Source organism: Pempheris klunzingeri, chromosome 5, assembly GCF_042242105.1.
Source record: "Pempheris klunzingeri isolate RE-2024b chromosome 5, fPemKlu1.hap1, whole genome shotgun sequence".
Lineage (NCBI taxonomy): Eukaryota > Metazoa > Chordata > Actinopteri > Acropomatiformes > Pempheridae > Pempheris > Pempheris klunzingeri.
Genome location: NC_092016.1, coordinates 9,002,751 through 9,017,891, shown reverse-complemented (window position 1 = coordinate 9,017,891; position 15,141 = coordinate 9,002,751). Strand labels below are relative to the sequence as shown.

General features: G+C 41.0%; 1 protein-coding gene across 3 annotated transcripts in view; it reads left to right on the top strand.

Annotated features, from left to right (window-relative positions):
- The window catches only part of LOC139201022 (contactin-1a-like), a 63,704-nt gene that overhangs the window by 25,988 nt on the left and 22,575 nt on the right, over window positions 1-15,141 (top strand). For all 3 annotated transcript variants that reach the window (XM_070830226.1, XM_070830224.1, XM_070830225.1), the window contains exons 2-5: window positions 4,372-4,506; window positions 6,799-6,837; window positions 13,625-13,751; window positions 14,650-14,828. In XM_070830226.1, coding sequence (XP_070686327.1) covers window positions 4,452-4,506; window positions 6,799-6,837; window positions 13,625-13,751; window positions 14,650-14,828 — 400 coding nt within the window. In that variant the 5' untranslated portion in view covers window positions 4,372-4,451. The remainder of the gene's footprint in view (window positions 1-4,371; window positions 4,507-6,798; window positions 6,838-13,624; window positions 13,752-14,649; window positions 14,829-15,141) is intronic.

Below are 15,141 nucleotides of genomic sequence, written 5' to 3'. Positions count from 1 at the left end.
TCACTGCTGCCTCTCACAGATGATGTCAGACCCAGTGTCTCAGTTTCTTCTTAATTTAATCTGGATCAATATTCCTCTCCCTGTCTTGCTTGTTTTTCCCAGTAGCATTTGGTGATGACACTAAATCGTATCTGCTGTATCACAAAATGTGTAGTTTTAGGATTAGTTGTAATCAGATACCGTATTTGATCCAGTTCACATGCCCCTTGGAGTGATATGGAAAAAAAAAAACACATTAACCAGCAGAACATCTTCCAATATTTAAGGACAACTTTTTTGGAAATAAGCTTATTGGTTTTGTTGCTGAGGGTTAGATTAGAAGATTGATATCACTCTCCCCTAAATATGAAGCTATAGCCAGCAGCCTTAGTTTGACTTGGCACAAAGACAGAAAACAGAGGGAAGCGGCTAGACTGGCTCTAGTCTGCCTACCAGCATCAGTGTGTGAGATACAAAATTTTGATTTGGGAGCTTTAGAGGCGCTGATAGGCCGATACTGCTACCTTTGGAAGGAGCCAGGCTAGCTGTTAACCTATCGTTTCCAGTCTTTGCACTAAGCTAAACTAAGCTAAGCTAAGCTAAGCTATGTTAACTGGCTGCTGCAGGCTCCAGCTTCATCTTTACAGCACAGACATAAAAGTGGAACAAGTCTTCTTATGTATGTCATTTTAATACTACAGAAATCATTGAGGGAAAAATCAAATTAAGTGCTTTTTCATGTTCATTTCTGACAGCAAATCAATAAATCACAGTTTATTGAACTGTGATGCATAGAAAACCCCAGAAACATATATAGAACAGAGAGGAGCAGCAAAACAGCACTATGTGTCTGTACATCTAGAACTGTTTACATCCTCGTAGAATTCAGACATGACTTGGATGCTGCAGTAGCCGACACTTCGTCTAAGCAGTGCTCATTTTCCCTTCTCCTACTGATTAAGACCAATCCAGTGTTAACCCCATCTTGGCTTCCTCTTGTAGGATTACTGCAAATCTGTTGATAATGACTGATTGTGGTGGTAACGTTGATTGTGTTTGTGTGCGTGAGGAGGGATGGTTGGTGGGGGGTGGGGTTGTCGGAGCAACATCTTGTTTTTGAAGTCTACCACTTTGACCGCTCCATCATCCTCTCCTCCACCCTGTCCTCTTTCCTCTTTGTTTCTCCTCCCCCACATCAATGGATCTGTCCCAGCTGATAAGGTAAGACGTTTCTATAAAGTTACCCACTTGATTATGCAGCACACATCAGGCCAAGCACAGAGAAGGAGGGGTTTCACTCACTTTCACTTATAGCCGTTAGCGCCCTAAGGGGGTTACAGGGTCATGATAAAAAGCATAAATGACAGTATTGGTGCTTGGAGTGCAGCAGTGAAATCCCAGAATCTGCCCCCAGCAGCCTCCACTCAGCGTAATATGAATTACTGATTTTAGAGCAATAAGGTTGAGAATTCTAAGGGGAATAAAAGAAGAGAGAAAGAGATTGAAATTCAGCGAGCAAAGCAATGCTGGGAAGGGGGGAAAAAATACCTTGCCAAGAAAAAACACCAAAATCAAACCACAAGCAGTAATAGCTCTGGCAACATCCAGGGTGTGATTTATGGGGGAGAAGAAATGGCCTTGTTTGAGCGCTGTCACGTCTGGGCCTTGTGATTTACTGTGATGACTGGAGCACTCGCATCACGTGCATTCAGGCTGCTGAGACAGGACATGAGAGGTAGGAGGCCCCATTAATACTGATTATAAGAGCATGCTGCCTTTCTGTGTGGTTCTGGTCTGATGGTGTTTTACAGTATATCAATTCAGTGACAGTTCTTAATGGAATAGATGGAATTTGCTCCTTCACTATGTACTGTGACGCTATAATGAGGCTCCTTGTCGTCTCCACTAATCTCCTAAGTGCATCTATTATGATCATTTATGATTTATGAGTTACAGAAATGATACTTTCAGCAGCAATATATGTGTATAGTAGACAGAGAGAGGGAATGGGTGAGTACATTTTAATAAACTTTCTTTTTTTTTTCTGTCTGATTTCAAAAGATGAATATCGTAAAAGATGAGCAGAGCACTCCAGGACTTTATTTTACAACAGCAGCGTTGTTCCAGATTAAATTGAGTGTTTGCATAGTTTCATTGCTGGTCACAAAAGGCCCCCTGCAGAACACAAACTGCTCCTTTTGAAAGGTGTTGCTAGGATACAGGCCAGCGTGAAGATGAAATCCTCTCTGTATTGCTTTCCTGCAGCTGTACAGCTCGGACATTATGTCCAACTTATTGTGCATGTGGTTCAGTACGTCGGCCTATTTGTCTTAATTCCTTTTTGTGTTTGTGTTCGTGTGTTCAGTCATACAGTAAATGCGGTTTTGTTTATGTCATGCAAAGCTGCCATATTACACAGACTCTCTTCTGTAATAAGACTCCATTTGTGCGGCGAGTGTTGAGATCTCAATCCTGCTGTCACACCTCTGAGTCTCCGCCAGCTGACACCTCAGGCGGTGCACAAAGAATCAATAGTGTCTGCCCGGCGTTCAATTACACTCTAATCAACACACACCAATCCAGCGCGAGCTGGGAATGAATGGTCAGGTCTGCTAATATTGAACTGATTCTCAGCACTGTGATACCAGTAAATGAATATATGAAGGTATTATATCTGGTGTGAGCTTTGACAGTGCTCGCTGAGAGAGAGTGCAGGTCATGAAGCACTGAAAAGTAGAATTTCCAGACACAGACAAAAAACTCTTTCAGTGCATTATTTCTCTTTCAGCTCTACAAATGTCAGACGACTTGGTAATGATGAATTTACACACTTAGATTGTTGTTCTGTCACCTGCAAGCTGACACACTGGTTTTCTACTCTAGTTTCCCTTAAGGTTCTTTCGATTACTATAATGACTTGTTACATGTTTTATATGGCAAGGCAGTTAAAATGGTTAGGTACCTGTCCAGTGGGAAACAAGTACATTCAGCATCTCTCAAAAGTCCATGGTTCACCTTAAAAGACCTTCATCTTGGAAATGTCACTCCGGTGCACACCCATGTCACCCACTCCCGTGTACTGCATGTTAGCATTTTTCTCTCTTTCGTAATAATAATAATTATTATTATTTATTTTCAGGTTGAGCATCTTTGCTCAGGAGTCCTCTGGTATGTTAAATAGGACAGATTATTCTAAACAACTAAAACATTTTCAGTATAATCTGATTTAAAGTATTAATTACATAAAGATAATGAAGACACCGCATTAAAGAGTACAATCTCAAATAACATTTTCTCAGTCATTATGGAGAAATGATCATTCTTCCTCTCGTCTCTGACAGCGTTCTCTACTCAGACAGCTATTGCTTTTCATATTGTGTTACTGGGCATGAGGCTGAGAGCTGGTGTGACGCCGGTGGTTCCTGGTGTGGTGTTAACATCTTGGGGGCAGTGAGTGAGCAGCCAGATGCCTGCTCAGCTAAAGCACCCTTTCTTATGGCAACTGTCGAAATGTCAATCATCAGACGTCAACCTATAAATGAGCTTGTGCCTCGGAGGCTGACAGGAAGCAGAGACACAGTAAAGATGCTGCAACACTCGACTTGTGGTCCATGTGAGGGCAGGGATTGGCTGGCGAAGCTTGTTGTGTGCTATGGCAGGCTGATCCTAATACAGTTTTCACATTACACACTCTTTATGGCTGCCTCATGAGGCAAATGTCTCCCTGAGTGGACAGATGATATACAGTGCTGAGGTGATTATATTAATCAATCTTCGATTCATCAGCAACAGTTTTCACAATCAATCACTTGCTGAAGGCATTTGTAAAGCTTGAATGCCAAACATTTGCTGGCTGCCAGCTTCTCAAATGTGATGACTTACTGACGTTTTTTACTGCTTTCTATGACTTCAGATGGAGTATTTTATACAGAGAATGTATAGCTTTGCACTATTATTGTCAGACAAAACCAGAGGTTTAATGGCATTATCTTGAACTTCTTGAATGTTTTTTGGACAAAACACAAAAGAAAATATTATTAGTTACAGCTCTTCACACACACACTCACACACACACTGTAACCGATGGTCTAAGGTTTTGTAAATGCATTTTAGGCTCATTCCTGCTGATTCCTGTCCTTTTTTTGTGTGTTTTTGTTGTTTGCAAGAAAAGATGCAATACATAGCAGGATGTCCAACAAGCAAATCCTCATTAGTATCAGCTTTTCTATTGTGACTGAAACAGGTCACACAGTTCAACAGGTACAGAGCCTCTTTTTGCTCTGCCAGTCTATATTTTGCGATTGTGGCAAATACATTTCTGTGAATTCACAGCAAGAGTTTTCAATGGTTTGACAATCTCTCTTTCTTTCTGTTGTCCTTTGTCTCTTTAAGGAAAGCCAGGCAGTCCTGCTAATGTTCCATCAGCTGAGCTTCTAGCTGTAACCCCACCAGGTGGTCCTCAGTTCAACATCATGCTGCACCTCATCCTGCTCCTCCATCTTCTGGTACTCTCACTCTCCTCTGCAGGTCAGTAGCACATTCAGCTGAAAGGGAATGGCTAGATTAATTGACGGAATGTGTGAAAAGATATTTTTAAATATACTGTATCACTGTTGTTGAATGAAAGCATCGCACAGCTACTATCATGCTTCTCTATATAGCTACTGAATGTTTGCATGAGCCTATGAGTCATTAAATTCCTCCGCTCAGAGCTAGAGTTGAAAAAAAAACATGTAAATCACAATATTTTGACCTAATTGGCATCAGTGATGCATAAAATGTTGGTAATTGGTTCAGCAGTGGTAGCAGTTTGCTCTCTGAGACTTTTTTAATACTGCTGTTGAGCAGCACTCAGACTGTAGAAGTACTTTACTCATTTACCTCGACACTTGTTTTCACTTGAACATCCTTCACCTTTAAAGTATCACCATCCAAAAACCCAATTGTCAAAGATGGATTTGGCTCTCTCAAGCTGCCAGTGCACTGTGTCTCATATTCTCACCACAACTTAATAAACATACTCTGATTTGTGGCTCCAACTACAGTGACAATCAAACAGGTGGCAGGAAGCTTGGATAGAGGCCCACATCAAAACTGGATTGTCAGGATGAATGGGGTACAAGAGAGACAAGGTGTTAACAAGCTGCTTACTGCCAGCTTTGAAAAACATTTTAATCAAGGTGTTAATACACACTAATTAAAGCAGATTGAAGCCCCTTTTACACTGGTTTTTCAAGGCAGGAATGTTGTGCCATTATTCCGCCTCACCTTCTCCATAAAACGTACGGGGACATAATGGAGAGTCATTGTAGATTCACCTCTGAGCCAACGGCAGAGGTAGTAAACCAGGCTGAACTGGTGTCTGTGTAAAAAGGCCGAACTGGCAGAATGGGACGCCACTAGATGTATATGCTGGTGTGTTACACGTCACGCCTCTTTGGCCGCTGAAAATCAATCTAATTCTATCTTAAATCAGGTTTTGGGGCAACAATTTGCCAGTGTTGTTTGGTTCAGTGTGAAAAAGCAAAGCTGGCTGTCTGGGGAGGCTTCTTTATGGTGATATTGCACAATTTCTGTATGAGAAGGGCTCTAGTCAAATGTATGATATTATACACATGTTGCAATCATTTGCCTCGGAGGAGCTTGAGTTTGCAGCTTTTCATCCCTTTTTTTGTGATGTGCAGTCAGCTGTGTTGGAAACAAAACAAAGCGGTCAGATAACAGCAGGAGGGAAAATGACCTGTCTAAAAAAGATACAACCTCTTCTGTGTTCTCATACTTTGGGCTATTCTCACATGTTTTCAATTTGAATTCACATGATCCAAAAAAAAGAAGGAGCCTGGATTGGGAAGTGTATCAGCTTCACACCACATCTTTCCCAGACAGACTTGGAGATCTTGGAGGTTTATTTTCTCTTTCTCTTCTTTTATTACTGTAGCTGAGTTCACTAAAGGCTTTGGCAGCACTTCAGCTAAGGCTTCGAGTATCCTGTTGAAAACACACTCACATACATCTACAGAAAAGTAATGGGCAGATGAGCGCTCAGCACTTACATGGTTGCACCGCACAAATACACACTCAGTATACACTCAGTGTTCATCCACACAGGGCTGAACTGTATGGCTGCTCTATCTAAACAGACAGCAGCCAACCAACAGACTCATTACTATGAGTAGAGAACATTGGTTTGACATTTTTGTTTAGCCCCAACAAGAATAGTTTGATGGCTAATGGGATATTAATGCTATGACAGCACAACAAAAGCCAAACATCTTACAACTTAAGTTTAAAGTCTGTGTGTGTTTTCTGTCATTCAGCTGGCTCATAGTAATGCTTATATTACAACATACAGTGTAATGATACAACATAATTTAACAGGTTGGTATGATTATTTTATCCTTTTTGTAACTGTACACAGCTGGTCATTTGAATACAGTTTGACAGAGTATTTATACTCACTTACACTTACACAAGGCCAACCACAAAAGTTTTCTATTTTATTGAGAAATACGGGGTGTAGTGGAATCCACCGAGATGGCCTTCAGCCAAAGGTACTCCTTCAGTTTAAAGTGGGGTTTCCAGTCATTCATCACATTCTCAGCAGCAAAAAGGGATTCTATCAAAGACCTGCGCCTGTCTGAAGATATGATGAGGCATGATTTCCTTTGATCCATTTTTCTCGTGGTGTCCTGTGAGAAGTGAGAGAAATCCACGTGCAGTTTAGGAACACAGGCCGCAATTGCAATATAAATATCAGCAGCCATGTATTTGCAACATCATGGTTCAATATGTTGACATGATTTCCTTATTATCCCACAGGTGCATCAATGCATGGGGAGGTTTCTGACTTTTATGGAGGTAAGACAAACAAACTGTGTCAGTTTACTGGCAGATTGACGAGGCTTTAGTTTGGTCTAGTTTTTAACCCCTTACTGCCTGAATTTATTTACAATCATATAAAAAAATGTATCATTTGTGTTTTTGCATTCAAGCAGATGCTAAATGAAGTGGAGATTGTTCATTTGAATATAGCATAGCATAGACTAGTACAATATAATAATAGTATAATATAATATATATGTATATATGCATAGAATATATATATGTATGTATACATCTATGTATATATAATGTATACATAGAATATGCATCAACCGGCATTAGTGGGATACAGAGGCCACCTCAGCTGCATCAAGACCGGAAGAGGTTTGAGCCGAATTCGCGACAACAGGCAACAAGGGGTTAATAAGCTCCATGTGCTAGATAATGCTAGAACATTGAGCAATGGACATTGTGCAACATTGGAACAGCCTTCGAGTAAACAGCTACCACTACATGAACAGATGAGTCATGAGGTAATATTTCACCAGAATTGTTACCCCCTCCTTGATTTAAACACACTAATGAATCTTTTCCACTCTATTATTGTGCTCATGTAATGAAATACAATGAAAACCAAAGAAAATAAGTCAGATAGGTTTCAGTTGAGGCTCTGCCCATCTTCTGCCCACTGCTCCCCCCTGAGGTGATGAGACTACAATAGTATCTGCTTGTCAGGATTCATTAAGGGACATTCAGTGACAGACGGCTCCCTTTCTGGTCCACAATTGGACAGGACAAATGAAATTCTATCTGGAGGTCATGTTTCTTCCCACTGTTGCTATTTCTGGGTTTCTCCTACTTGCAGATGTCCATTAATCCTAATTGAGATGGTTAAAGTCCAAGACACTGCACTGTACTGCACAGCTAAATCTATAACGGCCATTAGAGTTAGAAACCGTGTTAGTTTTTATGTTGGTATGATGACATAGATATGGTGAAGAATGTGATTCATTCAAACGCACATATATAAATATACTACTAAATAAATATTACTTTTTATATTTTTCCGTAAATTTTTATTCAATTACTTACTGTGATATTTTAATAATATTTTATCAAAAATTATTTGAATTTAGATTTTTATACAATATATTCATCATTGCAGATTATTTTTAAATATTAGGGGGACAAACAACAAGTTTTGTCTTTCTTGCCAGGAGTTAGATGAGAAGGTAGATTCGTACTTTCATGTCTGTTGCTTTTCATGACATGTATTCTAAATATGAAGCTACAAACAGCAACTGATTAGCTTAGCTTTGCATAAAGACTGGAAAAGGGGATATAGTCACTGCAGCCTGGCTCTGGCAGGGTGTAACAAAAAGCAAAACCACCACCTAAAGTACACTAATCAACAAGCCATATCTCAGTTTTTTCATCTGTACAAAAAAACAATACTTATGATATGTATGCAGTGGCAAAAGGGAAATCAAAATCAAAGTGCAAGTGTGATTTTCAAAGGTGCAACCTTTAAATGTGAAAATTACAAAAGAAAGGTGTTATTCTCTCTTCATTTCCAAATATACTGTAGATCTTTATTCATAAATAATACATTTAGATTTTTAATTGATTAGAGCACCTTCCTGTTCTATCGTGTAGAGCAGTTAAGCACTGCCAGTGTTTGCCTCTGTTATCTGCATAAGATTTGTACCATGTGTGCTATTCTGTGGAAGAAAAATAAAGTGGAGGCAGACTGACAGCAAGGGGTAAATTGGAAAAAGGAAGGCTTGCTGATTCGTTGCTTGGGAACAAGTTGAGATGCTGAATGCAGGTTGAATTGTTGATGGATCCAGGGAGGAGAGGAATCGTTTTTTTCTGGTGGACTCTGTTTTTGTTTCATACAATCAGTGTCTTTTCTTCTCCATGAAAGATCGACCGTCGATGATTTTACAGTGTCACCTCCTGGACATATTGACATTATCCCCACTTGTCTGCAGAAGTAACACAACATGATGCAGCCGGGACTCTGCTGAATGTTCTTGATACTGACCACATTAGTATAGACTGCGGTGTTTAAGGTCACTCAGCACTAAGACGTGAGAAAATGCTGCTCAGGCTTTATCATTTTGAATTATTTCCCAAACTTGGACAAAAATGAAGGCGTAGCCACAGGAGGAGACAACTTCGATCCCACACTCCTAAAAGGTCAGAACATTGTGTAGGTGGCCTTCCAGCTGACAGACTATGCTTTTTTTTTTTTTTTTGTAACATCATGAAGTGCTTATCACTCAGCCCATAGCCATATTAATGCTCATCATTCTGCTGTTAAAGCGACACTCCACTCACTATCTCTCTCTTTAGTTCCAAGCAATCACCCCCAGCAGCCTTTAAAGATAGCTGTAAAAAGTTTGTATTTTCAGGACATTAGAATTTATCAAAGCGCCAATAGAGACTCCTCAAATCACCTCTCAGCTGTCCAGCCATATGGTCAGTACTTTTCCAACACCAATCTTTGGCCAAGACATGGCTGAATGCACCACTTTCATCCCAGTCCTTAGGCATGACCTTGCTGAGCTTTTGAGCTTTTGGGTGTGTGTAGATTTGATTGCCTGCAGTGCAGTTTCTGATACTTTTGTTAAAATTAGAGCTGCAATGATAAGTTGCTTGACAGAAAATTGTGGGTTAAGGATTTGGTGCTTTTTGTGCATGATTGTAAACTGAATCTCTTTGGCCTTTGGACTGTTGGTCAGACAAGAAAAGACAAGACAAGACAGTTAAAGACATCACCTCGGGCTGTCACAACTTTCTGACATTTTATAGACAAAATGTACATATATAGAGAAGTGACTGAATATTCTGAACGTCTGATGGACAGCTGAGAAGTAAATGATTCTGCACAAGTGGTCTGAGAAGTTCCTGTGGACATTTTGATACTTGTAATGCAATGAAATGTGGCGCAAGCGATTGATTCTCTGAAGTGATCCCAGTGATGTGCTTTTAAAACCTCAATCATTGTTTGTGACCATAGCAGACTGTGTTTCAGATTAATTTGTGTCATGGCCTGTGGGAATATCTGGATTTAAATTCACTCTCTCATATGTGCTGTTTGAATAGCACTGCTCAGTTGCAGCCACCATTTCGGAGAGTAATTCTTTTTGACAGCAGTTATGATAGCACAGCTGGCACCACATTCAAGATACACTCACTGACACTGCCACTCTTATGTCCACACCTCTGCCAAATACTTGGGTTTTCAGTTAAGGTGGGCAATTATTTTTTCGACGTATAAAATTAAGTACATCTCTACCCCAAGGACACTTTGGTCTGTCACCATGCCTCATTATGTGGCTCAAGGGCTTGTGGGTAATAATTGCTAGAAAGTGCTTGTGCTGCTTCGAGGAAACAGTATTATAATAGTATCTGTCCCACTTGGACACTCTCTTGGTCATGCAAACAAACTGCAGATGTAGCCAAGACACACAGCTGCGAGTAAAGTTAAATCCGTCAGGGGATCAGAAGATGAAGTTCTTCTGGGATTTGGGGTAATTATGTGACTATTTAGATATCAAACAAAATCCCATACAAAACATTTATTTTGCAAAGTGAGAACTCAAACCCATGAAACATGAGGACACCACACAAGAAAATAATTGAAGAAACATGACAGATACTGCTTCAAGTCAGTACGTCTTTGTCATGCACCTAAAATTATACCTGAAACCTCGCTGAATAATCGTTGTCTCATTAGAAGCTGATGCAAGGGAAGATATCAGGCTCCCAAGATAACAGGCTGTATAGTATCTCAAATTCAAATGAGTCTCTAAACTTAACCAGTTCCTCAGTTGAATAGGAGTCTGTGCTTGACAATGAAGTCTGTCCAGAGCGAGTTCACATCCAGTAGGCCCTGGAGACACATGACCTCTGACTAGTGCGTGTGTGTGCGCATCTGTGCTTCCTCCCCTTTTAGTACAAATATTGCTTTATCTGAGAGTACCTTCATGCCGTCGATATTCTGTGCAGGGAAAAAGAGAACCCGGGAGAGACACTGAAATGAAGATTTTTGTAGCTTTGGAGAGTTGGAAAGAGCTTCTCTGTGTTTTGGACAAAACATATCACTGAGAGAATTCATGAGGCAACTGACAGTGGGGGCTTTGAGAGATGGAAAAAGAGAGAAAGGGTGATGGTTCAAGTACGAGAGGGAAAACAAGATTCACCACAGTTCTTCTTGATGGGAACATGAATGTCTGTACCAATTTTCATGTCAGTCCATTCACCACTTCATTCCACTCAAAACCACAAACATGAAACTGTTGATTGCATAAGAAAAGAAAGAAAAGTCAGGGGATCACCAAAATCAGAATGGTTTAAGCATATATCACCTCAGATCCATAAGTGTCCTCACAAAACTTTGAACCAACCCACTCTGTAGAGATATTCCAGTGGATAAGTGAAAGCATATGGGGCTGGGTTTTTTAGGGTTTATCTTACTGTCATTGTGGACATCTGTATCAAATTTGAATGAAATCCATCCAGTAATTGTTGAGACATCACCAAAAGCAGTAGGATGCATCGTCTGGTGGACCGTGAATTTCTGTAAAAACTTTCATGACAATACATCCAGTAGTTGTTGAGATATTTCTGCCTGACTAAAGTGATGTACTGACTGACTGACACGGCCGCCCTTGGAGCCACGCAGCTAGCATGGCTAACTAGAGAGTTAAGGTACCTTTAGGATGAAAGTAGTTGTAGAAGGAAATCCAGGAAAGGTAAAGAAAGAGGAGCAGAGTGTGACAGTAGGAAACAGGTTAGAGAGATGGAGGGAGGACAGAGGAAAGGCAGTGAGAGTTAGAGACAGATCAACAGAGAGAGTGAAACGAGGCAGAGAGAATGGAAGAGGCCTGTGTGTGTCTCCAGGCAGTGGGCCTTATGTGGCCTGCTTTAACACTCCCCTTCACCATCTGTCACATCCCACATTACAGGCAAAAGATAGGAACGGCACCAGCCTCATCTCTCACAGTTACCCTCCAACTGCTTCGGTATTTCAACACTGCACCAGAGCCTCAGAAACTCCCCTCCTCCAGCCCATCTCACATTTATATTTCATATTTACATGCACAGCATTTATCTGACACTCGAGCAGAGCAATCTAAGTGCAACAGTAGAAAAGGGTCACTATATTCCCTTTGCTCTAATCACCCTGGTGAGTCTGTTTCTTTAAAGTCCTCAGTTTCTTTTCTTTGCTCTTTTTTTCTTTCTCCCTTGTTCCCAGAACATAGTTTCTCACTTAATTTGCCTTCCATCAGCCCCACAATGCCCCATTTATAGTATGTTTAATTCTCTCTCAGCCAGCAGTAATTCAGAGTCCTTGGGATTTGCATCAATGTCAAGTACTCGCACACGGTTGGCTGCTGGGGTGCGTGTGAGTGTGTGAGTCACAGAAGATCTTGTCTCCAAACATCTTAATTGGCCATCCTGGTGCGAGAAGGGTACAGCTAACTTGCTTGTGTGCTTTATAGTCTGTCTTCATACTGATTAGGATTATAAGATTTATAATTCCTTTTGCTTCCTTGAAGCAGATACAGATGAGCATAGATCTCGCTCACTGATGTTTAACCACAGAGTATTCAAGCATTCAATTCAACGCATGTGCTACTGCTTGAATGTATTTGATTTTTGCTTCATTTTCTTCTTATTCTGCACAAACATATGTTCCTGTTTTCGTTTTTCTAAATAGCACTGAAAATGCAGTTACAGGTGGCAGATTATTATGAATACAAGTGCCTTTTGTTCAGGTTTCTAAAGGTTGCTCGCTGTCAGTCAATATGACATTTTCAGAGTTACTGAATCCTAAGCGCCATTGCAGGCCCGGGTAGAAGGATCGAGTAGAAGCAGGATATTACTGTCTGAAAGAGCGAGCTTCTCCCCATTGAGGTGTCAGCTGTGCTCTCTTAGAAGTCAGAGACGCAGGGGAATAGCACACATGTGCTTACACACACATTCACACTCACATTTGTATTCCTGCAGTCACCTACACACACTCTTGATCTGAGGGAATAATCAACGTTTGAGAACATTTCACCTCATTGCTTATTCATAGCCTGGCATTGTGTTTATGTCTTATTCATGCCACTGCTCGTGATGTCTGTCTGTTTTAATGAGTAATTGGGGCTAATTGTATGTGTGTGTTGATGGTGTAAAAGGCAGATTGAACCAAGAAAGGCATTTTCATCAAGGAGACTCTTCTCCCTGGATTTGCCTCTGCATCTGCTTCACAGCACTGAGGCTGACACATGCAGTATGAAAGGAGTTGGGATTATGCTACAACAAGTTAACGTTTCCAGTTCCAGGATTTATATTAGCCCATAACAATATCACGTTCACTGGCAACAGATGATTGTGTCGCTGTGGTTTGGCACCTGAGAGAGCACATCTGTCATAATTAGTGCGATGTTGTGATTTGGAATAAAACAGGAGTTTATGATTCTGCACCATGCCTGAAAAGAGGGTTTGTATGATTTCAAGAAATAGATTAGTTACAGCCACAATTAGGATTTCTCTTAAAACAGCCAGCAGGCAATGCAGGTGTGTGCATCTGTGAAAACCACAAACCAGGCTGAAATATTAAAAGGCAGCGGCAGTCTCGCAAGTCTAGTCAGTATGTTGTGTTTTTGTCTTAAATCTGAACCCTGCTGTCTCATTTCTGATGGAATTGCCCCAGAACTGCCAGACAGACGCTGAGCTCTAACACCTTGATATTTCCAGCGTGTTTTGAGCCTGACCCAGCTTGTTGTTATTTACCCTTGTCTCGTTTGTTTGTTGTCGGCAGACGAAGCCACAGGTTACGGGCCAGTGTTTGAGGAGCAGCCGGTGGACACCATCTACCCCGAGGAGTCACCCGAGGCAAAAATCACCATGGGCTGCCGGGCCCGGGCCAGTCCACCTGCCACATACAAGTAACATATGTTTCCCATAAACCCGGTCTCATTACTACCCGCTGTGCAATCTGTGTGGCTCCCACCATCTCTCATGTTGTATTTAGATTGTTTTAGGATCTGCATGTGAATGGCAAGGTCACAAGGATGTTTATCTTGACCTTGATGCTCTTCCAAGGTTCTCTGTGCATGTGTGACCATCCAGCAGTGCATGGTGGATTGCCAGGCCCACACACTTTTATTGTTGTCAAACGACCTGTGCAACTCATTTTGTTCACAGCGGATGTTTGTTTTTTCCTCATGCTAATAATAATTTAAATGCCAAAATAGGACATGCCAGAAAAAACAAATAAGATGTTGTTCCCACAGCGGCAGCAGCAGCGCAAACGGCACTGCCGTCGTGTCTCCACCTTATTTACAGCTCAAAATTTAAAGTGTTTTGCACGATTCATTTCAATTTAGATGTAAATGTATGTAAATGATATTTCCCCCAAATCGGTTTCACTGTCAGAGAGCCCAGAATTAGATGTCAGAGGGGAAAGAATTAGCTGTGACCACTGCTGGTATTAAGTGTCTAAGAGGGTTCATCTATAGTACAGTCCGCTGTGCCTTTCAAAACATGAAATCTGCTTAGTTTTTGAATGTTGGTAATCACTTACAGTATGTGCAGACATTTATTGCAAAAAACTGTAATTGTCAGATTTAGCTTTGTCATGAGGGGCCAGATGTCAGGTGTTTGCCACTTATATGGTTGGACAAAACTACATGCGGTTAACAATTTCCCTGACAAAATTCCCATTGTGGGGCAAACCATTTGTCAACAAATCAAACTGTAGTTATATACTCCTATATCATACTTGACTCTGACCGCTTTCACAATGCACAAATGTATTGACCCACATTGTTTTCCTTGTTGCAGATGGATGCTGGGTGAATCGGAAGTTGACCTGCAAGCAGAGGACAGTCACTACAGTTTAGTGGGAGGCAACTTGATCATCAGCAACCCGATCAAATCCAAACATGTAGGAAACTACTACTGTTTGGCTACCAACATGTACGGAACGATCATCAGCCGAGAGGCCTCAGTCCAGTTCGGATGTAAGTGGCCCAGTTGTGAACCTCCATTTAGGCTGCAATGACGTACAGTACCATGCAGATTTAACAGAGAACTGCCCTGGAGCTGTACTTTCATGCATATTAAGTGCACTGAAATTGCAAGGGCAGCTGGGACAAATCATAAGTGGTGTGGAAAGTGCAATTTGTGAATAGTCTAAGTTTGTGATGCCACCGTGGCTAATTACTTTTTTATTAAAAAACTACAACTCTATTCAAGCAGCTATTGAACTTTAACACAATCCTTAAACTCTTAGTGTATAATTCATGGACTTCAGCTATGGGAGTTGCTCAAATA